The sequence below is a fragment of the Uloborus diversus genome, chromosome 9 (assembly GCF_026930045.1).
Source record: "Uloborus diversus isolate 005 chromosome 9, Udiv.v.3.1, whole genome shotgun sequence".
Classification (NCBI taxonomy): Eukaryota; Metazoa; Arthropoda; class Arachnida; order Araneae; family Uloboridae; genus Uloborus; species Uloborus diversus.
In genome coordinates this window covers 57,997,663-58,020,755 of record NC_072739.1, presented here as the reverse complement: position 1 = coordinate 58,020,755, position 23,093 = coordinate 57,997,663, and the positions used below count along the sequence as shown (strand labels likewise).

At 32.5% G+C, this 23,093-nt stretch overlaps 1 protein-coding gene across 1 annotated transcript; it reads right to left on the bottom strand.

Annotated features, from left to right (window-relative positions):
- Positions 1–2,791: 2,791 nt before the first annotated feature.
- On the bottom strand, positions 2,792–21,822 carry LOC129230236 (DNA-directed RNA polymerase III subunit RPC9-like). The gene is given in 7 exon segments (XM_054864636.1): positions 2,792–3,043; positions 8,127–8,184; positions 17,923–18,017; positions 19,032–19,094; positions 19,097–19,168; positions 20,199–20,264; positions 21,808–21,822. Coding segments are annotated over 7 exon segments (507 nt in total). The 3' UTR covers positions 2,792–2,905.
- Between the last annotated feature and the right edge of the window lie 1,271 nt (positions 21,823–23,093).

The window sequence follows — 23,093 nt, the reverse complement described above, 5'->3', positions numbered from 1 at the left end:
TTGATATTGAAACGCCAAAATAAAATTTCATTCTATGTTTCTCCAAAAAAGGGATGAAGACTGTAAATTGGGAAAAAAAAGCTAGAAAAATTTGTCCCAAAATATTCGAAAATAGTGTATTGAAAATGCAATTTTAAGTAATCTTTCATGACATTAGGGGGAAGCAGAGGCTCACACAACAAAATTTTCCGGAATTAGAGGCCTAAAAACAGTTTTAGGCTCTATTTGTAAAAGTATTGCAGTATTTAAAATCTCCAAAAATTCGGTCTCATACAGTGTGAGTTTTAACCTCATTGGGAGGGGTGGGTGTGGGGCTATATTATCAGCCCCATTACCTGAGAAAGAAGTAAAATATAAGACTGTGTTAATTTGAAACTGAGAACTTCAGATTACAAAACCTTGATAGCATCAGGACGAATATTTCGTCCAAGCCTTCCTATGCTATTGCAAATCACATTGTAATCTGTTGTAAGTTTTGACCGAATGGGAGAAGGAGTTACAGTTCCTTTACCCCCCTCCCCCAACTCACCATTAATACACCACAGTTATCTATTTAAATACAGTAGACCCTCGTTTTACACGGAGTTACGTTCCACGGAAATAGAAACTGCGTAAATTGAGACCTAATACTAGTGTTAAAATAGGGGTTTGGTTCCGTAGATAACAAAATATAATGTTGACTAATAGTATAATAAGTTTAATGTGTTTTATCGACTTATATACACATGATAAAAAATACATAAATTAATTTCGTGTGCTGTTTATAAGGAGGAGCTGGCTCTAATAGTCTTTTGGCAGTCATTAAGAATTTTTCTCTGTGATCCTTTGCAGAGCATTAACGCATCCATGATCACTTGCGTCATTTCCATGATAGAATCTTCCTTCACTAACAAATCAGAAAGATCATTTCTATTGTCTAGGGTTGGCTAAAACTTATCAATGTGAACGTTTTGATTGTGCGTCACCGACGTCGGTATCCTCGTTGGTTTTGGCCTCCTTTGTCACTCCTAAAAGCTCTTCTTCCAGTGAGTTCTGAACTGTGTGAGTTTAATAACTTTACTTCAGAAAAGAGGTCTGGAACAAATCACATAAAATGTCTCCAGCGGCCCAAGCTCGATTATTAGCACGCCAAAATGCAGTTGATCACGCATAATCTGCAATCTTTAGAAGTTTGGATTTTGAAAGAGAGGAAAATTTTATCTGTTTGCATTGCTACATCCGCGTAAAACTGAAACTCATCCACGTTAAAATAAAATAAAGGTGTCAAACCTTAAACCGCTTAAAACGAGAGTCTACTGTACAATGCATATTTAAATTCGGAAAAGCATTGAATTATTTTTAAAATCTTTGAAATTTCGGTTTTGTTCAGAGTTATTTCTGTCCTCATGGAAAGAGGGCGGGGGGGGGGGGGGGCATAGTCCCCTCAACCTGGGAACGAAGTTAATTATATGTGACTTGTTTAATTTGAAAATTATAACTTTCAAATTTAAAAAGAAAACGACTGCGGAACGAAACTGTTTCCTCCAAGCCTTTCCATTCCATTGCAGATCACAACTGTTTTAAGTTTTGAACAAATGGGAGAATGGGCGAGGCTACAGTCTTCTAGCCCCCCTCCCCCCCGCCATCTATTAATATGCCACTATATATTGTAGTTATATATTTAAATGTAATGCATGTTTAAAATCTCAAATATATTGCAGTATTAAAAGTCGTAGAAATTTCGATTTTATCTAGCGTAAGTTCGGACCTCAAAAGGGGGGAGGGGGGGGCTATAGCGCCCTAAGCCCCCCCCCCCTGGATCCGCCACTGCTCTGCTCTACATATTGTTTAAGTATGTCATAACGTTCAAAAACGCAACACAAACTCTGGAAAATTCTCAAGTATAAAAGCAGTTAAAAGTTCAGACAGATCACTCCTAGAGTCAAGTCACTCTCAGATCACTATAATATCTCTCACAGAATCAAGCTTAAATCATGATTTTAACGAGGCATAAATAATGCATTATTCTTTTTATGCCTGTTTCTACTCTTATTGTGTACTCAGGAGTTGCCTCGAGGGGGGGTCCATGGCACTGACTGCTGCACTGAAAATTTTAGGAAGGTTAATTTGAGTGGGTTTTCAATGCATGCTAGTGTGGATCCAGCTTCTAGTTTTGGAGGGGATTATTAGCAGAAGGGGTGGGGTGGGGGGTGTCAAAGTGAAATTTTTGAGCCCAAATAGGGAATCTGGAGTTAAAGGGAATTTCTGACTTTTCCCTGCCCTCGGTGGGGGTAAGAGAAATCACCGAGAAAAAATCCCGGTGATTTCTCTTACAGCCTGGTTTTGCATCCTTATCCATCTATATTGTTATACTACCTTGATACTACAAGAAGACTTTTACCATATAAGAAGTATTGGCATCTTTAATAAACATTGCTGTCTGTATTTTTCTTTAATGTTAAATAAGTTTTAAGGTTGTGAATTTGTTAGGGGAAAAAGTAATTTTAATAATTGGTTTAGTTTATTCGATAACTCTAAAAAACTTCATTGAGAAAAGAAATGTTTTTTTTTCCTTGGGGGACGGGGGGGGGGGGCTTTCTTACTCTCGGAGGTGTTTTTTCATAGCAATTGAGGGCGCCATTGTCCTCGAGAGGAATGGGAAATCTTCATTTACATATTTATGTCATATTTGATTTTTATTACACTTTATAATTGCATTTTTTCCTACAACACTTGCAATTAATAAAGCTTTTCTGAAAATTAGCCAATTCAACTAAGCAGGGACAATAATAGAATTTCATCAATCCTTTTATTTTTTTAATAATAAAGACAGCTGCTTTGAATCATTAAGCATTGTATTACAATATGAATTTTATTTACAATTTCATGAAAATGGAACATGATTAAAATTGATAGGACACACATTTTAACCATTCTCGTCATAATCAGCCTCCGATGGTGCTTGACTTTCTGAATTTGGGGCCGGAGGGAGTGTATCGCTAATGACAGCAAGAATTTCATTCATTTGATCTTCAGTAAATCTTTCTTCGCTTTCTTCTATCAGCTAAGAGTAGGAATAAAATATGAGCAATCTTAAATAGGGTAGACCGACCAGTGAATCAACGGTTAAGCACAATTTCATTTTTTTTAAATCCTATTAATTTTAAATTCTATACTACACAGATCGTGACAGCTAAAACATTTTAATTGATCTATGTAAATACCTCTAAAAAATCGCGGGAACTTAAATAGTACCACTTCCGCCTTTTTTATGTGTTTAAAGAAAAAAATGGCACAACGACCCAGTGAATGAACACCTCGAACCAATAAATGAACACAAATTGGTCCAGTGAATGAACATGATAAGTTTTGATTCAAAAAGAAACTAAGTTTCTTTGAGATGTATCTATCTATCTATATAACTATCTATATCTATTTATCTATCTATTTATGTAACTAGCTATATCTATCTATCTATATCTATCTTTTTATTTATCTATCCATCTATCAATATACCTTTCTATCTATTTTTCTATCTATCTATCTACTTATCCGTATCTAGCTATATATCTTATTATCTATCTATCTATCTATATATATATATGAACTTATCTATCTATCTATTTACTTATCTGTATCTAGCTATCTATATATTTATCTGTCTATATACTTATCTATCTATATATCTACTTATCTACATAACTATCTGCTAATCTATCTATCTATCTCCTTATCAGTATATCCACCAATCTATATCTATCGGTCTATCTACCTGTCTATATATCTAACCATCTCTCTCTATATCAGTATCTATATATTTCTATTTCTCTATCTCTCTATTTACCTGTCTATCTATCAAGAGAGATAAAGATATAGAAAGATAGGTGTAGGTAGGTAGGTTAATAAACAGATAGAGATATAGATAGATAAAAGATAAAACTCAATAAAAAGTGCATTGTTTACAAAGACAACTAGTATGTTGTGGCCATCACGAAACTTTCTTCTATATTTTTTTTTTTCTGATCCCGCCCCTTGCTTGACGAGGAAGCAATATTCCCAACAAAAACAAACTGACACATGCAAAAACTTGACGACTATCCCAATGTCTGAATTATTGCAAAAGCAAAGCAAAGAGCGAAAATTGAAAGTTATTTTAAAAGCCTTGCTTGAATGAATTACAAATATTTTATTTGTTAACAAACATAAGATGGCAACAGTTAAAAATTTTAAATCATTGAGATAATATTTCCTATCATTTCCATACAATTAAAATCACGAGAAATACGCAGACGACAATCTATTACGATATATCTTTCTTATTGTTGCATTAATAAAAATATTTTTATTCGCAAAAAAAAAAAAAAATCATCACCTCTTGGAGCGATCGGCGTCAAAATAGAACCAAAGCCTGTTTACATATGGATTCACATATATTCCAAATTTCAACCAGAACGTAGCATTACTTCTTGAGATAGGGCACTCAAAATGGAAAAAAAGAACGGGTGATTGCGCTACCCCCCTTTTAGCTGTTGACACAAAAATAAAATCAGTTCTTATACCCACTAAGGGCTACTTGCCGATAAATTTTTCTTTCATTCCGTTCATTATTTCTTGAGATACAGCAGTCACAATTGACGACAAAAAAACGTTCTACAGCTCAACCCCCGTTTGAGTTATTGACACCAAAATTGAATCAGCACCTGTTCCTGTTAATACCAACATATGGACCAAATTTTGTTTGATTCCGCCAGTAACTTCCTGAGGAATAGCAAGCACGCGTAACTCGAAAAACGTCCCATTGCTCCACCCCCCTTGGAGGAATTCGCGCCAAAAACTAATGGGCACAAGTTCACATAGGGGCACATATGTGTACAAAATTTCGTTCGATTTCATGCGGTAGTTTTTGTTGTAGAGCGGCCACAAAAAACTGGTCACACACAGACGTGACACACATACATACACACACACATACATACATACACACACACATACACACAGACAGACAGACATTTTCCAAAAATGGTCGAAATGGACTCAGCACACCTCAAAACGTTCGAATCCGTCAAAATTCGAAATTCGAAAATTTGCACGAATCCAATACTTTCTTCTATATATTAGATATAGAAGAAAGTAAAAATAAAGAAATTATAAAATATATAATGAAATACATAAATAAATAAGCATATAAAACTATCTGCATTAAAAAAGTATGAAAATATCTCAAAGAAACTTCAAATTTCTTTTTAAATCAAAAGAAATTTTGCCATTGTTCATTCACTGGATTTTTGCAATTTTTCGTACCCAGTGACTGAACACCCCTCTACCTGAAAATCTACGCATTCTGCATTGACTGAAATAATTTAAATCCATAGCCTGAATATGTATACTTAATTTTTCTTTTGTAGAGTTAAAAAATAAAATTTATCGATAAAAATAACATGTATCAAACTAATTGCTATCCCGAAACCAGCCTTATTATTTTGAAAGAGAGAAAAAATGATTCACTGCAGTAAAAATTTCAAATTTTTTCCAGGAAAAAAATACGTATCCAAAGTAACCAATCAGGTGTCAGATAGCTTAGAATATCAATAAAGAATGCTTTTGTAGTGAATTTATTCAGAAAAAAAAATTTTGGAAGCTTATTTTTTTTTAAAAAATGATGCGCTGTTCATTCACTGGGTGGTGTTCACTCACTGGTCGGTCTACCCTAAATACAAATTACAAACAACCCTATTTATTACTTTAAAGAAAATCTTAATGTTTTTAATACAATAGATTTTTGGGAGCAGTTTCTCGATTTGGCTGAGTCACCATTAATTCCATTTCATATCTTAATGCAATAAAAAGCCCAACACTTTTTAGACTTTCCTCCAAAATGCAGAGATAAACAGAGTAAATGAAAAGCTTAGGAAAATTTAACAATAAGCATAAAACTAAGCTTGGCATTAATTTCACCATATCAAACGTATTCATAAACAAGCATACAGAATACCACGCATACAGTTTCTCCATCTTTGTGAGAGTTAATCAGTAAGTTCACTCCACTTAAAAATAGACGCTTAGCATTAAAAAAAGTTTAGTTTCATTCAACAAAGTTAATAAGCGTATTTTTGCTGACCTAAAAATTATAGATCAGCAAAAATAAAACTTATAATTTTACAATGCAGCAAAGATGTAGAAAGTCTTATTAACCTACCAAAAATGGTAGGAGAATAAAATTTTTAATGACATTTTTTAAATTCAGAAAAAGCCAAAAAAAAAAAAAAAAACAGTTTCACTTGGAATAAAAGTTTAAATTTCTTTTAAACCATTTTATCTATAATTTCATTTCAGAATGCCTCACAACAAAAACCTTTCTCTTTCTAATAGTAATATTAAATAACTATTTCCTATGTTTAAGTAAGAAGCCTAAGGATTATCTACTCAGGCCCGGATCTATAAATTTTGCCCCCCCCCCCCCTGCAACAAAATGTTCAGGGCTCTAGAGGCCAACAGTGTATATTTGTATCGTTAATAAGTCTTAGTGCTATTGTTTTTTCAATTTTTTCATCCATTTCTTGGGTCTTTGGGCCCCTTACAAACGTACCCCCTCCCTGAACCTCTCCGACACACACACTGCGGGGTCTGCAGGTACGAAGAGTCGGGCCTGTATCTACTACTTACAGATAAGTTTGTTGACATTAAACATTTTTAAAAAGCTACAATAGTTTAATTGTTTTAACCTTTAAAGACGCAAGAAAATGATGTCCCAATTTATTAAATTAACTACAGTAGATCCTCATTTTACGCGGGTTTATTTTACGCAGTTTTGATTATGCGTGGTTTAAGATTTGACACTTTTATTTTATTTTAGACAGATGAGTTTCGGTTTTATGCAGATGCAGAGAAATGCAATCGAATAAAATTTTTCCCTCTTTCAAAGTGTAAACTCCTAAAGATTGCAGATTCCACATAATAAACTGCATTTTGGCGTGCTAATAATCAAGCTTGGGTCACTGGAGACATTTTATGCGATTAGCTCCAAAGCTCTTTCCAGAAGTAAAGTTATTAAACTCATACAGTTCAAAACTCACTGGAAGAAGAGCTTTTAGGAGTGACAAAGGAGGCCAAACCAACGAGGATACCGACATCGGTGACACACAACCAAAAACGTTCACATTGAAAATTTTGAGCCATTCCTAGACTATAGAAATTATCTTTCTGATTAGTTAGTGAAGGAAGATTTTATCATGGAAATGATTCAAGTGGTCATGGCTGTGTTAATGCTCTGCAAAGAATTACAGAGAAAAATACTTAATGACTGCCAAAAGATTATCATTGCCAGTTCCTCTTTATCTCTTTATGAACAGAACACGAAATTAATTTATGTTTTCTTTATACACGTTAGGCATAAAAATCGATATAAGTACACATTAAACTTATTATTCAATTAGTCAGCACTAGAATGAAGTATTTTTTTTATTTATGGAACCAAACAATTATTTTAACACTACTATTAGGTCTCAAATTACGCGGCATTTCCATGGAACGTAACCCCCGCGTAAAACGAGGGTCTACTGTAATGCTAACTGAGCAGAAAAAGGAAGAAATTATTGAGTCATTTTTATTGCTTAATCATGAAAAACACACAAATATTTGTTTCCAGATTTAATGGGGCTGTCCATAAATGTCACACTTCTTTTCAATGTTGACCTCACCGCCCACCATTTTGCCACAAAATGACACACCTCCCCCAAGGCAAAAAAAAGTTTCGAGCCTGGTTTTATTTTTCAAAATGTATGCAATATCAAAGTTTTAAAAAACACATGGCTGCTAAACAATTTATTGTAATTTCCTAATGGCATGACGTTTATACCATTTTTCTAAACTCCATTACAAAATTTTAATACAAACTTTTAAAATTGAATATTTAGAGCAATAAAGCATTAGAAATTATCTTTTCATACAATAACTTAATCATAATATTTCAAAAAAAGAAAAAAAGCAATTGTTTGAAAGAGATGGTGGGGAAAAAAATATAAAAGTCATTCAAGTCAAAACTAATATTGAAAATAATAGGTATGTAATTATAATCAGAAATGAAAAAATGCACAGAATAATAAATTAAATCTGAAAGCTTAAAAAAAAGAAGAGATAATTTGATTTACCAACTGAACTTCCACTAAACTGGTTGGGCGTAGATTCAACAGTTGCAGTTTCTCACCCCTGAAACGAAAATGATTTGCCTCTTTTGATCAGAAATAGTGTTCATGTTTAAAGTATTAACTTAAGAATTTTGCAGAAAACGTTAGGTAGAATCCATGTCAATTCAACAAGGGCTGTAACATGATGATCATTAAGCATTACGTAAAGAGTTCCTTAAAAAACCCCCATTTTTTCAAATGCCTCTAAAATCTGTTAAAGGAAAAAGTGGAAGCTCTCCTTTTCAGAGAATGTAGTGCTCAGTGGTACTAATGAACTGTAAAAAAACGAAAATTTTTGAAATTGACATATTTGAGAAAAATAAAAAACATTATTTTAGATTTTTTTTTTCAAAAGACAGTGGAAAAAAAAACTAAAGCACATATTTCAAAATGTTGCATAAGCTTTTAAACAAGAAAAAATATCCTTTTAAATAAAACAAACTGCCACAAAATTTGTTCTACCATTCCTGAGATAATGTACTTTAAAGATTTTGACGAAAATCCCAAGTGAGAAATCATGACAGGATCACCATCTTTGGCGACCTATATCTCAGCCCAGGAATTTATTTTGGGAAAAACAAAAAGATGCATTTCTTAATTTTTTTTATGAATTTCAACATATGTTCAATTCAAAAAAATCCAAGACCATAATGTTACAGCCCTTGTTGAATTGACATGGATTCTACCATTAGCATAATGTGATATTTGAAATATCTAACATTTTAAGTTTTTTCACAAAAAGCAAAAAAGTTGATAGATGACCAAATTCTACTGAAACTATTCTTTCAATTAGAGACGTATCGAGTGTTCGATAACTATTCGATACTCAGCCTACTCGGGAAATTTGCCGAGTACCCGGTACTCAGCCAATACCGAGTAGTTGCAAAAAATTGAATATTGTCCAAGACAGATAATAAAATTTATAAAAAAGCGCAAGCATATATAATATTCTGCAATCATTTACAATTCAAATTTAAATTTTGAGAATAATGAAGTTTGCAATGCTTCAATGGAATAAATCTTTATTTTAATGCCTGCAAAGAATAAAACTTAGTTATTAAAAATTGAAAAAAAGGCAAGTATAGAAAATATGAAATTTTTATACTAAAAATGGATTTTTGCTACAAACAAAAATTAGTTATAACAAACCTAAAAATACCTTTGCTCAAAAAATAAAAGGAAATAAAACAACATTAAAAGCACACTGCAGACATGTGTTTTGGCATTACAAGGAATTCTTTTTTCAATGCACAAAATGTGAGCTCATGGATTTAAAGGCATCAGACAAAAGTTGGATTTTTCGTCAAATGTCTTTACATTCTTTAGCTCACATTTTATGCACTGAAAAAGACGTTCCTTGTAACGCAGAAACAGGTGTCTGCAGCGTTCCTGCACATTTGCTTTATTTGTTTTTAAAAATTATTTATGTTTGGCAGACTAGAACTATAATAGTTTGGTGTAATTTGTTTTAATTCCAACTTGATTAATCATACCTTTTATTTATATTTATTTTTAATTAAAATTTTTTTTTTTAAATTTTTGACATAAACAAAATTTTTTTAAACAATGCATAATTAAATTTGAGCAGGAATTTAGTTTTAAAAACTATTATATGGACAAGGAGGTCTATACTACTATTCTAATAAGTTCAAAATTCATCACATGTGTGTCAGTGGTTCTTCTTAAAACATAATTGGTACTTAGTAACTCGGCCAAGTAGTGAAAGGCCGAGTACTCGGTAACTTGGTACTCGGCGGAGTATTCAGTACGTCTCTACTTTCAATCAATATATTTTTTAAAATTTTTTGAACCCAAAAATTGTATCAAGTCCATTCTAAATATTGATTTCATGTCTCTTAGTATTGAACCACTTTTTAAACACCAGTTTCATTAAATGCAAGGTCAAACCAGTTTTATATAATATCAAGGTTGCTGATAGTAAGTTGAACGGCGATGTCATACTTATCAGGTTTTGGAAATGTGGCATCAGTAAAACTTTTTTATGTACATCACTATCTCATTCGATTAGAAGTTCGCTCGAATTTATGAAAGCACAAAATTAAGAATCATATAAAACTATGAGTGCAATGGGCTAATAAGCTAATATATTTAGCATTTAAACTACTGTATTTCCCTGTGTATTATCTGTGGCAGCATATAATCCTCAGGTCCTAAAATCGGCCAGCAGAAAAAAAAAAATCTTCATTATAACCCCCAGATGATACAATGTAAAAAATGTAGTTTTGGCTTAGCATACTATTTTAGCATCTAAATTGAAAACATAAAAAAAGCAGTAACTTTTAAGGCATAATAAAAATTAATGAAAAAAATTATCTAAAAAATAATGGTTTCTTCTGGAAATTGTGATCTGGAAATATCTTGGGCAAATGAAGGCTTCTTTTTTCCCTGTATGGTTGTTTATTTTACATAGCCTGAATCGCGTAAGAGGAACATTCAAGCTGTGTAAAATAAACAAACTACAGGCAGCCAAACGGTCTCTATTGGCAAATCATACTGTAAAGACTGAGGCTAAATGTGTTGATGTTGAAAAAAAAAAGCACAGATAATCTACGGCTTATAGGCAGGAAAATATGGTAACTGATATGATCACTAAAATTTTAAGAGGGTTTTAAACCAATGAAGAAAATCCAGAATTTAGGTAACAAGCAACATTTTTTAACTTTTGTAAAATGTAACCATTGAAGTTCAATTATTTTGTTATTCCATTGTCATCTGAAACGCTTTTAATCAATTTTCAGAAAAAAACTAGTATGTTGTGGCCATCATGAAACTTTCTGAATATCTTTCTTATTATTCTAATCCCTCCCCATGCTTGACGAGAAAGCAATATTCCCAACAAAAACAAAATTAAACACGCCAAAACTTGACGACCATCCTAATTCCCCATTTATCTCAAAAGCAAAGCAAAGAATGAAAATTTAAAATCATTTTAAATGTCTTGCTTAAAATAATTACAAACATTTATTTTTTAACAAACACAAGATGGCAACAGTTAAAAATTTTAAATCATCCCGATTTTCTGTTTATTTTCCAACAGTTAAAATCACGCGAAATACGCAGACGACGGTGTATTACAATTTATCTTTCTTATTGTTGCATTTATAAAGCTATTTTTATTCACACAAAAAAAGAAAAAAATCAGCCCCTCATGCAGCGAATGGCGCCAAAATTGAACCAACGTCTATTTACAAATGGATTCACATTTATTCCAAACTAGCCGCCTGCGGCGACCAGCTGGTTCGCCTTCTTTCGTAATTCGCCTTTCTGTGCAAGCAGCCACCTACGGCGGCTGTTTGGTGAACTTGTCATTCAGCAGTATCAATCAATCCATCTCTTTTTTTTTTGTGCCATTCACATTTTTACGCCAAGATTGCCGCCTTCGGCGGCTATTTACCTTTATGATCTATCTCTAAATTTTGTTATCCATCTCTATTTATTTTAACCTCCCCGCCCATTTCCTAATAAAAACAAAGATCTGTCAAAAAACAGCTTTTTTTTTATTTAAGTAAAGCAAAAGAAAAAAAAAATCTCAAATTCCCCGTAGTAGTGCAAAAAGTAGTGTTTGACAAACATAAAAAAATCTCGCTGTTTTTATTGAATTAAATTCGCACAACCATGAAATGTAACGTAATATAGATACAGCAAAAGGTCCAGTTTGGGGGGGGGGGGGAATGCAAAAAGAAATAAATGCAATCCCTAAATTAAAAAAAAAAAAAAAAAAGCAAGCGCTGCCGGAAAAACACGTAGTCATCACGTCATAAAATGTTGAAGAAAGCTATATAGTAAAAAAAAAGATTAACATTGCTTACGATTAAGATTCCATCGTAAATATCGAATCGAAATCCAAGTAGTGACGTCACAAGTATAAAAGATTGAAGAACGCTTTTTTCGACCGATGCGTGAAAAGACATGATGTGTTCAGCATTAAAAAAATTGTAAAAAAAAAAAAACTATTCCGTATTTTTAAGAACTTTTTTTTTCTGAAGAGGGCGAAATGTTTTTACTATTACCAACTTAAAATTTATAAATGAGGCTTCTATTCTTCTCGCAGGATGATATTAGAAAAAAATAAAGCCCTGGAAAAAATGCAAATTAAAGGTTTTTTCAAAAATTCATAAAAAATATAAATATTGCTCAATCTTCAAAATTTTTTCATTCATTATATTTAAAATTAAATTTTCTACACTGTAGTACAAAAAATATTTGTATGGTGCGATTGGTTCGGGGTCTGTGAGGTAAAAATACTAAAAAGTGCAAAAAAAACACATAAAACATTAAATAACTTTTTTCTAATTAAAATATCAAAAATCGAAGCCCGAGGTGCACATCCTCGGCAAAAACTGTACCAGTATAGAGTCATTCCATTTCAAATCAGGCAGGCAGGTATGAAAAGTGTCATATGACCATCACCGATTTTTTTGAAAAAAATACAGTAGTTACAACTAAGGGACATATGAAATATCCTAAAAGGATTTTGCAAGAAAAATTTTTTTTCTTCAGTTACAGCCTATTAAAATTGTGCACAAAATCCGCCATTTTAGAAAAAAACGGCAAAACACTCCATTTCAAATGGACCTGTTTGAATAATTCTTTTTTCTAAAAATAAATAAGGACCCATGTATCCTATAGACATCGTTTTTGAAAGTTTAGTTAGGTTTTTTGATAAAGAAAAAAAATCATTTTTGTCGCGAAAAAACTGCATTTTTACCGATTTTATGATTTTTTTTTCTCCATGAAAAAAAAGATTTTTTTAACAAACGGAGATGGCAGTCTAAAGCCCTTATATGATAGTTTCATAACATATTTTATTATAATCCTTGGATGCATACAGCCTCGGAAAAAAAATTTGAAATTTTAAAAATGTTCAAAAATTAGTGATTTTTGAAGTGATTTTACTCAAAAAACCCATTTTTTAAAAATCTAAAAATTGGCTCATTTGAACCCCATATAATGCTTAACAAGTGGGTAGACACCGCATCCCGTATTTTTTCCCATAAAATGTTTTATGATTTTTTGAAAGTGACCTTATCGCCCATGGCATGCATGTAAAATAAAAATTTCTAATAATTACAGTCACTGAAAATCTGATGAAATTAATGCCTAATAGCTACAATAATGGTGCACTTTATCAGCAATAAAAAAATTTTTACTGACTTTTAATAATGTAGCAGTATCAAACCGCTTCTGATGACCCAGTCAATTCGTCTTTTTGTACTTCGTTATATGAATATATTTTTCTGCTGATCAGCGCCTAATTGTTATGAGAGCTGAGATCCCACACTTCCTTATTCGTTTCATTCAAATTTTTGTATTTTTGACTGATTTCAGGCCACTTACGCATTAAAATAAGTTCTGAAGACTATAGGGATCCTGACCTTCTTTTGTTAGAAATTGGATCCCAGGCTATAATAGCTACCTTTGGTGATCTGTTTGGTTACCTCAACTTACAACCATGTTCAATTAATTATTTCTCTCATAAAACAGTGGGCTTTTTAAGTTCTTAAACTACAAGTGAGTTTTGCGGTATGAATTTAGTATACATATTTTTACGTATAAAAGTAATCATACTAGGTAGGATCCAAAAATTATGTGACAACATTCGCCAATGTCAAACCAAAGCACGAAATTAAAATTAATCGTTTTAAATGCATTGTATTGTTCTTCCCTTTGATGGTTTCCCCTGTCGCGTAATTGAGTTGAAGAGAAAAGAATTGAAAGAGAAAAAATATGATTCGTTGCTGCATATGAAAGTAACGGTGAATGCATAGCTTTGGAGACAAAATAAAGTAATATTTATAAAATATATATATATATATATATAGATTTTTACTGTTACTGATAAAGTACATCATTATCGTAGCTATTAGTCATTAATATAATCACCAAAGGCTCTTCTATCTAAAGGCTACACACAGAGTCTTACAAAAAGACGAATTGACTAGGTCATCAACAGCGGTTTGTTACTGATATATTATTAAAAGTTAGTAAGATTTTAGTTGTTCCTGATAAAGGGCACCTTTATTGTAGTTATTAGGCATTAATATAACCAGAATTTTAGTTACTGAAATTATTAGACATTTTTATTTTACATGCATGCCATGGGCGATAAGGTCACTTTCAAAAAATCATAAAACATTTTATGGGAAAAAATACGGGATGCGGTGTCTACCCACTTGTTAAGCATTATATGGGGTTCAAGTGAGCCAATTTTTAGATTTTCAAAAAATGGGTTTTTTGAGTAAAATTACTTCAAAAATCGCTAATTTTTGAAAATTTTCAAAATTTCAAATTTTATTTCCGAGGCTGTATGCATCCAAGGATTATAATAAAATATGTTATGAAACTATCATATAAGGGCTTTAGACTGCCATCTCCGTTTAGTAAAAAAAACTTTTTTTTCGTGGAGAAAAAAAATCATAAAATCGGTAAAAATGCAGTTTTTTCGCGACAAAAATGATTTTTTTTCTTTATCAAAAAACCTAACTAAACTTTTAAAAACGATGTCTGGAGGATATATGGGTCCTTATTTATTTTTAGAAAAAAGAATTATTCAAATAGGTTAAATACTTTTGAAATAATGTCCATTTGAAATGGAGTGTTTTGCCGGTTTTTTCCAAAATGGCGGATTTTGTGCAGAATTTTAATAGGCTATAACTGAAGAAAAAAAATTTTTCTTGCAAAATCCTTTTGGGATATTTCATATGTCCCTTAGTTGTAACTACTGTAATTTTTTCAAAAAAATCGATGATGGTCATGTGACAGACCCTGCCTGATCTGAAATGGAATGGCTCTATACCAAATTTGATCTTTCTAGGCCTTATCGTTTTCCCGGGATGCGCGCCACACACACACACACACACACACACACACACACACACACAAACATCTTATTTTATTATATGTATAGATTTCATCCAGAACATAGCATTACTTATTGAGATATGGCACTCACAATGAAAAAAAAGAACGTTCGATTGCGCCACCCCCTTTCAGCTATTGACACCAAAATAGAATCAGCTCTTACACCTTCTAGGGGCTACTTGTCGATAAATTTTTGTTTGATTCCGTTTATTATTTCTTGAGATACAGCAGTCACAATTGAGGACAAAAATGTTGTATAGCTCAACCCTCGTGTGAGCTATTGACACCAAAATTGAATCAGCACCTGTACCTGTTAGGGGCAACATATGGACCAAATTTTGTTTGATTCCGCCAGTTACTTGCTGGGGAATAGCAGGCACTTATAACTCAAAAAACGTCCCATTGCTCCACCCCCTTGGAGGAATTCGCCCCAAAAACCAATGGGCACAAGTTCACATAGAGGCACATATGTGTACCAAATTTCGTTCGATTTCGTGCGGTAGGTTTTGTTGTAGAGCGGCCACAAAAAACTGGTCACACACAGACGTGACACACACACACAGACATTTGTGTCTGAGTGACACAAAGACACACAGAGAGACAGACATTTTCCAAAAATGGTCAAAATGGACTCAGCGCGCCTCAAAACGTTCAAATCCGTCAAAATTTGAAATTCGAAAATTTGCACGAATCCAATACTTTTTTCTATATATTAGATATAGAAGAAAGTAAAAAAAGGATAATCTAGCTTTACTTAAACTCGGAACTTTCAACTGGATTGAAAGTTCCAAGAGGGCGTGGCAAAAAAGCGATTGAGCAAGTCCTCTGCTATGTAATATGAGGTAAGAAGAGTTAAAATAATAGTAAGCACAAAATTAGCTATATCCATGTGGTAGAATCATATGGGAAACTTAAACGGGTGAATTTCAGTGTTGGAAGCAATCGGATTTTGAAATGCATAAAAAATTTGGACCACTGCAAAAAAAAGCCACTAAAATGTTGAAATTTTTATTAAAGGTGGCAAATATGTGATGTTTTAGCAAATGCGGAAATTTTACAGACCTGGAATTGCTCTGATTTTAAGCTAATTAAATGAGTTAAAAATAAAACATTAAAAAAAAACAACCTTTGCACAAGAAACAAAAACCGGTAAAAAAAAAAGACAAATCTCAAAAAAAAAAAAAGTAAAAAACAAAGCTTGTTGTTCCATCGCGCGATGCCATTTTGTGGCTTTGAAACTATCATAAGAATAAATTTATAAAAATTGCTTTAAAGTTTGGACCTGCTCCTTTTACTGTTAGCTAAAATGCACTGAACAACTATAAAGGGAGCATGAAAAGAGCAAATGATTGCTAAATTTAAAATGAAAAACCTTAGAGAACATTTCCTTGTATTCAAATGCATTTGCAAAACATCAAGGCAGACATGCGGCCATTTCTGTGATATCGATCAGCAATGAACGAATGACTAGCCAATAAAGCAGTGGTGTGCCGGGGGTGGGAGGGGGGGGGACTACACTCGTTTGCTGGGTTCCGAGCCTGAAGGGGGTCCAAGATTTTTAAAATGAGGGGTGAAATATGTGTAGAAACGCAGGGGTAAACAATATGGAGGGAGGGTGCATAAAAGTCATTTGTGACAAGCCGCAAAATTTCTGTGCAAGACCCTTGCCATGAAGATAAAGAGATTTTCAAAGTAAAAGAAAGCAAATTTGTGGGATTCTCCCCTGGGGATTGGGGGTAGTACTTGGATACAACCCCCCCCCCCTCTCCTTAAGTAAGCATTTGAAACTCCTATAAGTGGCAAGCAATTGAAAGAAAGAGAACTACAAAGGATTGGGAATACACCTTTTAAAACCTCCGCTTGTCATCCCTTGAGGAAAAAAATGAGCTCCACTCTGTTTTTGGTTTAACTTTCGGGGGGGGGGGGGGGGAATCTTGAGAGGAAATATCGTCTTGTGTGCTTGAAAAATCAGGTCCTTTTCAGGCCTCTCGAATCTTTTACATGACATATCACGTCAGCCGAACCCCTAATAAACCTCATTTGAAAGTTAAAATAAAACGAGCTGAGCCATGACTTCCTTTTACTCCAATTTACTGTCATTTTCTCATTATTGGTAGTTTTAATATGATTCAGTAGTTTACTCTCAAAATATCACCAACAAGTAGCCAAATTGAAACCAGATTAAAAAAAAAAAAAATTTAAAAAAAATTGCCAAATTTGTTGCCAAGTTGGCGACTAAAAGCTGGCGATATTTCGCCAAGTGTCTGCCAAATTATAACACCACTTGAGTTTACATCAAAATTAACAATGATTTCCCCCGAAAAGGGGCAAAAGACCCCCTTTGGAGAATACGAATGCAACCAAAAAGGAAGGTGCACAACTAGACCCCACTAGGAGTCTAGGTACCAAATTTCAACTTTCTATTACATTCTGTTCTTGAGTTATGCGGACAGACATACATACATACAGACGTCACTAGAAAACTCGTTGTAATTAACTCAGGGATCGTCAAAACGGATATTTCGGGTGTCTGTACGTTCCTAGGCACAGATCCACGTGTGGTCGAGTTTAAAAAAAAAAACTCGACATTCATTTTGGGGTGAGCAAAATGGAAATTAAGGCCCATTTTTGGGTGATAATTTTTTTGCGAATACAATACTTCCTTTTTTGTAAAAGGAAGTAAAAATATTGCAATAATTACAAACAAATGCCTCACACAAGTGATAAATTAAAACTAACAAAATTGAACAAAAGCAGCACAAAATAAGATGTAAAGCTTTTGAGAATTTCAACAACATACTTGATAACATTAGTAAAGAAAGAGAGAGAGAGAGAGAGAGACGGGAAGGAAAAAGATAAATATATATATATTTTTTACTTTGTTAAACTGTATGCACTTATAGCTGTTAAGAAAGTCTGCACAGATTCTGCATTCTGAGTAGCACATGGCATTTCTTCCAAGTATTTAACAGTCTGGAAAAGAGTAAATAGAAAATCAACATGAAAGTATTCTAAGAATAAATATTTCATATAATGAGAATATACAGAACTCGAAATTCATCAATCAATTGAAAAATTCAATAATTTTTTAGCTATGAATGTGAAAAGTAATAATTATATTTGCCCAAAATATTGCCCGAGAAGAGGAAAGGCAAAGAGGCACAAAATAGCAAAAACTCTTGTTTTAACACTTTCCTTCTTCATTCATACTTAACTTATTACATTACACCCAAAGCTGTTTTTGAGCATTGGATAGGGGCCGAATAAAAAAAAAAATGCACAAAAATAAAATTTTATAAATAACTTTGTTCGTTTTAAAATAATTTTGTCCATTTTAAACTAATTTTGTCAACTGAGTCCCAATCTGATTGAAATTTTCATTCACCGCACAAAAAAATAAATAAAATAAAATAAAATAAAATAAAAAATCACACACACACAAACACAAAAAAAAAAAAAAAAAAAAAAAAAACTTGCACAAAAACAGGTTTGGCTGCATTTCTTTTTAAGATAATACATAAAAATGATATTTCACACACTAAACTCATTAAATAACTTTGGTGGATGAATTTTGGGCAAAATGTACTGCAATAAAATAATAATCTAAAAATAAGCTAAAACAGAACAGACTTTTTTCAATTTTTTTTTCATAGTTAAATGAAAAATCAAAGAAACATTAAAAAATGGTCAAGTGAGGATAAATAGCAATTCATCATTACTCAAAAGAAGACGACGAAAAAATTAATGTTTGGAAAAGTAATAATTATACAGGTTTGAAAGTAAAAAACTACCAATAAACATTTTGCTTTTCAAATGACATAATGTTGTGACAAAAAATGAATTTTGAGTATAAAAAGAAAAAAAAAACCTAATATCAATAATAGTTTTCAATTGACTCAAAACTTTTCAAAAAGATATTTCCCTATTTATAAAAAAAAAAATCATTAATAAAATAATTACATCAAGAATTCAAAAATAAACACTTACTTCATAAACAATAGTATTCAGTCTCTGTAAGCCTTTCTCCTTTTTCACTAAGTTGTTGGGTCCATTTCATTAGCATTTTGTAGTCCATATTTTGAACCTTTTAAATCAGCTTTTAAATTTTCAAGTATCATCAATACCTATAAGCAAATGAAATGAAGTTTTATTGCATTATATTTCTCAAAATCAAGAGCTAAAATTAGGATGTAGGTAAAATGCAAGGATCATATACAATCAGTACACTTACATTATCACTAAATCTTGGGTATAAACAGGGGTGCCCATCCAGGGCCGGCTCTAGTAATTCAGCTGCCCTAGGCAACATTAATAAGTGTCGCCCCCTCCCCCAATTGAATAATAATAATATAAAATAATGTTTAATAAAATAATAGAAAAGTGCTTAAAATTAAAGTTTGTTTCTAGTTAAATTCCAGAATGGGTTTTGCATATCCAAGGGACTGGTACACACTTTAAATTATCTTTTTTAACATTGAAACAATGCATCTTTTGGTACTGACACAGATATTGATGTTTTCAGAAGTCTTTTAAATCAAGCAATTTGCCGCCTCTAAATTTAAATTGAATTTCTAGTTAAATTCTGAACTATGTTTTGCATATCCATCCAAGTACTGATACACATTCTTTTTTTTTTTTCAGCATTAAAGCAGTTAATTTTGTAGCGCTGAAAACAAAATATTTTATACTTTAAAAAAAAAGGTTTTAACTTCAACATTTTGCCGCCCCTAAAATTTACCTCCCTAGGCGGCCGCTTTACCCCAGTAGCCGGGCCTGTGCCCATCTCTCCTTCTGCCATGAGCAAGAGCCCTGCAAGAAAGAGAGAAAATACACTTCCAAACAACCCCTCCAAAAATTTCAATGGAGCCTGATCCCACCCCTAAGTCGGCACTCCTGGTATAAACCGCCAACCATCCTTAAATGGTAATGGTAAAAAAAGGGTGAGAATGATTTAAAAATAGAAGTTTTCTTCTTTTTTCTGATTTATACATACTTTCGAAAATACATTTTTTAAACTGTTCAACTTGAGTTAAAAACCGGATTAGCAACTTTAAAAAAAATTGATTTTAAAGGCTCAATACTAATTTCTGAATTAAAAAAAATATTGACTTTAAAGGTACAATACTAATTTCTGAATAAAAAAAATATACATACTTCTGTATTAGAAAGCAAAGCAGCATTTTCATTCAACCTAAAAATATAGACACAGCAAAAAGTTGGCTTTGTTACAATTAAAGTAAAATATTGCAAAATATTGAAAAGATATAAAAATTACGCATTTAAACTTAATAATGCAAGCAATATCAACATTAAAAAACATATTAACATTGTTTAAATTTATTTTATGACTGAATGAAAGCTTGTTGCAAATTTTGAACTATTTTGATAGTAGCATTTAAATGCTACATTTTAATGGAGAGAAATCTGTGAAATTAATGGAATTTGAACCGAAGATAAGAAGCAATTTTATAAATCTACTTCCACAATAAGCAAAAAATAAAAATAATTAATTTGAGACATTGAATACAACAAGATTTAATGTGTTATTCCCATTTTCCTGCTATTATATTACACCCATAGACGTAACAAAATTTCATCTCACCAACAAGGAAAATTTTGTGTCTAGCCACAATTAGTAGGTACAAGAAGTAAATTAAACAAACAATTTTACGGTGTAAACTACCTTAGAATTAATGTAAATTTATCTTTTCAAAAAATAAATAAATTTAAACAAATAAATAAAATCTCTTAGCAAAGAAGTAAGAGTCGAAAATTCTGATTTATTAAAAATAATTTTATTATACTTTATGAGGTACAAACAGTGGTGTAGCTAGGGTGGGGCGGAGGGGGCGGTTCGCCCCGGGCGGCACTTTTCTAGGGGCGGCAAATTACCCTTTTGATGTGGAAAAAATAAACGTATTTTCCTAATAAGGAAATTTTGGTTTTAATCTCTTCCTGCAAGCAAAAAGAAAAAATATCTTCGAAATCTTAGACTTTTGTATTACTACCAGATTTAAATTACTTTAATACAGAACAAGTGTTTTTCTTGAAATCATATCAGTACAATTCCTTGTTTTTTGTCTGAGGGGGCCACAGTGGAAAGTCATGGGAACAATGTTTTTTTTTCTTTTTTTTTTAGACCGTAGAGGTCAACTCCAGGAGGAAGAAAACAATGACATTTTCCAATTTTCAAAGAAAAAATTAACAATGGATTTTAAGAGAAATTTTTGAAAACCTCCCCATGAAACAAAAACTTCCTTTTTTTTTAATTTCTGGAAAATGGTGACAAGGGTAAGAAAGTGAGGAGGAGGTGTGAAATGGTACACGAAGCAATTTATTGCTCTTCACAGAGACGGTTTTATATGTTTCAGAGTTTGCTTTAATTTCTCATTCATTACAAGAGTTTTTAACTTTAAAAGAAGTAAAAGGGTTTTCACGCTTTTGCGAGTAGAAAATCTATGCGAAAACTACGGATCACACGTTAGTCTATTCCCTATAGATAGTAAGCTAATTTCATTTTACAACATTTGGTTAGTCCCCTCAACTTGGCCAAACAGTCTAAAAATGTTAAATGAAAAATGTTCTCTCGCAACTTCTGGTTGTGTTGGTGAGCTTTTTGCACTGATGAAGAGGCTCCAATAGCTATTTTCTCGAATATTTATGCTTTATTTACGTAATTTTTTTTCTCCTTAATCAGTCTAAAAATGTGTTTTAGTGTATTCAGTTTTAAATAATTCTCGTTGGGGACCTCTCACCCCTCTACTCTGTAGTCTGACATCGCGAAAGCTAGCTTAAAAATGTTTTTAAGTGGGAGAGCGCCAGGGCCGGACTGGGTGGTCAAAAGGGCGCGGGAAAGTCGAGTTGAAGGGCGCCGATTTTGCCTCTATAATATATAAGGACTTAAGAGATAGTGCGGACATTTTAAGGGGATAAAAAATCATTGAGAAGTAAATAAAGCCCTTTTTTTGTTACAGAAAATGTCCAAAAGAGAAGTCATATTTTTTGCAAGTTCGACAATAGTAGGAGAGACCCCCCCCCTAAGAGTGTTGGCATACTCCCTTAAATATTACTGATTACCCCCTAGAAAGAGACCCTCCCTAAAAAAGAGAGGAAAGACCCCCAAAATTCCCCCTGAAAATTTGAAGAACGCTGGGCGGGGGGGGGGGGGATATTTTCCAGTTTCTAAGAATGAGAAGTTTTGCTAAATGTTTCTCAATAGGCACTTCCGAAAATTCATTGCTTGTACGTCTTTCTTCTGGAAATGCATCATTCACTAGTTCAATAGCATTAGAAGACAACATTTCTTGCCGTGATACATTATTTTTTGTGTTGTCGATTGAATATTTTTCACTGGTATCTGCTGTCGTTTTAAAACATGATGCTGTTATTTTTTCACATAAATTTGTCGATTCTTTAAGCAGACGAGTTTTTTCTCCGTGCAATCAATATTCATGTCCAAGTTTTTTTTTTTTTTTTTTTTTTTTCAACGTATTTTTCCTGCATATCATATGCTAGTTGGTTACTTTCGACAAAATGCTTCTGCAGTTCAAAATTAAAGAGAGATGTACATCACATTTGAAACTGTTATCCGTTTTCAAAGACTGTTAAAAAAAATTTTTTTTTTTTTTCACTTTTTTTTCAATGCGCTAAGGTTTTAAAACTCAAAAGAATAAATTAAAAATATCATTTCATTATAGCATTGTTAAAAATCTTTGCATCTCTGCATGGTGCTTTCTTAAAGCATTTCAGTTATGCAATTATTTTGAGAGTAGGAGCGAGTAGTAGTAATGAATATCACAGGTTATGAGGTTTAAATAGGTCATTACTAGTTTCTATAAATGTACTTTAAAAAGGAAAATGGTACGTTTTTGGATGAATAGTAATACAAGAAAGGCATTCAGTCATGAACGGAAAACATGATTTTACAAATTGGGTAAGTCAAGAAATATTTATAACTTATCAGAAATGAAAATTAATAAAGAGTAATTAAGATGCAGAATTTAGTGCGGATATAACATGAGAAATGACACTAGTGATTAATTAATTTCA